Here is a 1,741-nt window from a genome sequence, read left to right on the forward strand (position 1 = left end):
TAAAGAAGTAATAGAGCTAGCCTTAAAATTCAGGTTTTCTGACTTCAGTATTTTTCTTTAATTCATAATGTTCTGTGTGTGAGACGGTCCAATAACAGTTCAGAGCATGTTATTTTCTCGATGGCTGAATTGTCTCCTATGGACCTTGACTATAATACTTTGCATCTGATGTGGCACAAAGCTTTTTCATTTCTTCTTACACATCTTTGATTTTACGATCTTCAAGCATGCCTTACTCCACATTGTGTCCAAGAGTTGAAAATGACATTCTTAGCAAACAAACTTTCAAGGTTTCCTGTGCAAAAAGGGCAAAATTTTGTTGACTGCATCTCTGAACACTTCCTTTACCTTTTCATTCCTTAGACTATAAATGAAGGGGTTCAGAAGACGGGTCCCCATTATGGTGAGGATAGCTGTCACTTTGTCAAATTCCAGGGAATGACTCTGGCTGGGTCTCACATACATGAAGATGTTGCTCCCGTAGGCAATGGAGACCACAGTGATGTGAGAAGTACAGGTGGAAAAGGCTTTCTGACATCCTTGGGCCGAGGGGATGCGCAGGATGGTAGAAATGATGTAGGTGTAGGACATGGTGGTGAGCACCAGCGAGGTCAGGACCACGAGGGAAGATAAGAAGCAGCTTATCATCTCAATGAAATGAGTGTCTATGCAGGCCGCCTGCAGTAAAGGAGCGATGTCACAGAAGAAATGACTAATTTCTTCAGTGCACTATGGCAATCTGGACACCACAATAGTTGGGCAAAGCACTGACGGGAAGGCCCCCTCCCAGCAGCCCAGAACTAACAGGAGGCAGGCCCTGCTATTCATGATGATGGTGTAGCACAGCGGGTTACAGATGGCCACGTAGCGGTCAAAGGACATCACCTCCAAGAAGATAAACTCCACTGTCCCCAGAAAGAAGTAGAAATATGTTTGGATGACGCAGCCAGCAAAAGGTATGTTTTTCTTTTCCTCTAAGAGGCAAGCTAGCAACTTTGGGGCAATAGTAGTTGTGAATAAAATGTCCCAAAATGACAAACTATTGAGGAAGAAGTACATTGGTGTTTGGAGACGATTATCACTCCATATTAAGGAAATGATAACAATGTTTTCTGTTATAGTGAGTGTATAAACCAGCAGGAGAATGAGAAATAGCAAGATCTGAAGCTCCTGGACAGAGGGAAAGGAGACAAGGGTGAATTCAATCATGCTAGTCTGGTTTCTCATGGCCATTTCTGTGTGAGGGGTGAAGAAATGAAGAAGGTTAGAACAGTTTAAGATGTATTTCAAGTGTTTTATGATTACACTAAATATAGAATAGAGAGAACATTCAAGAGTGAGGGGTTCTAATTCTGTCTGTGGCCTTGGGCAAATCAAATTATATCACTAGGCCTCAGTTCTCATCTATATAATTGATGTGCTGGGGGAAAAAAAGCAAACAGCAACTCTGTGATCATTTTAAACTTTAACTATTTGATTTTTATTTAACTAAAATATTTCTTCTCTTTTTTTTTCCTTCCTTAAACCCAAATGTATTCAAACTAACTGAAATATGTAATTAACTGAAAATCATTCAAGTTATTTTGATCATATATTTTAATCATTTAATAATATGGATATCCTAGCTGAAAACCTCAGATTATATTTATTGAAGGAAGAGAAGCTATCAGACAGATTCTATTTTCATTCCTCTGTTAAGACTGACTAGCATATCATGAACTGAAGGATCCTTTTAACCTAT

The 1,741-nt window shown here is 39.5% G+C and overlaps 1 protein-coding gene across 1 annotated transcript; it reads right to left on the reverse strand.

Annotated features, from left to right (window-relative positions):
* Window positions 1-285: 285 nt before the first annotated feature.
* Window positions 286-1,233, reverse strand: LOC101273051 (olfactory receptor 6M1-like). Its single transcript, XM_012537056.2, is given in 1 exon segment — window positions 286-1,233. A coding segment is annotated over 1 exon segment (948 nt).
* Window positions 1,234-1,741: the final 508 nt, after the last annotated feature.

Source organism: Orcinus orca, chromosome 8, assembly GCF_937001465.1.
Source record: "Orcinus orca chromosome 8, mOrcOrc1.1, whole genome shotgun sequence".
NCBI classification, from domain to species: domain Eukaryota; kingdom Metazoa; phylum Chordata; class Mammalia; order Artiodactyla; family Delphinidae; genus Orcinus; species Orcinus orca.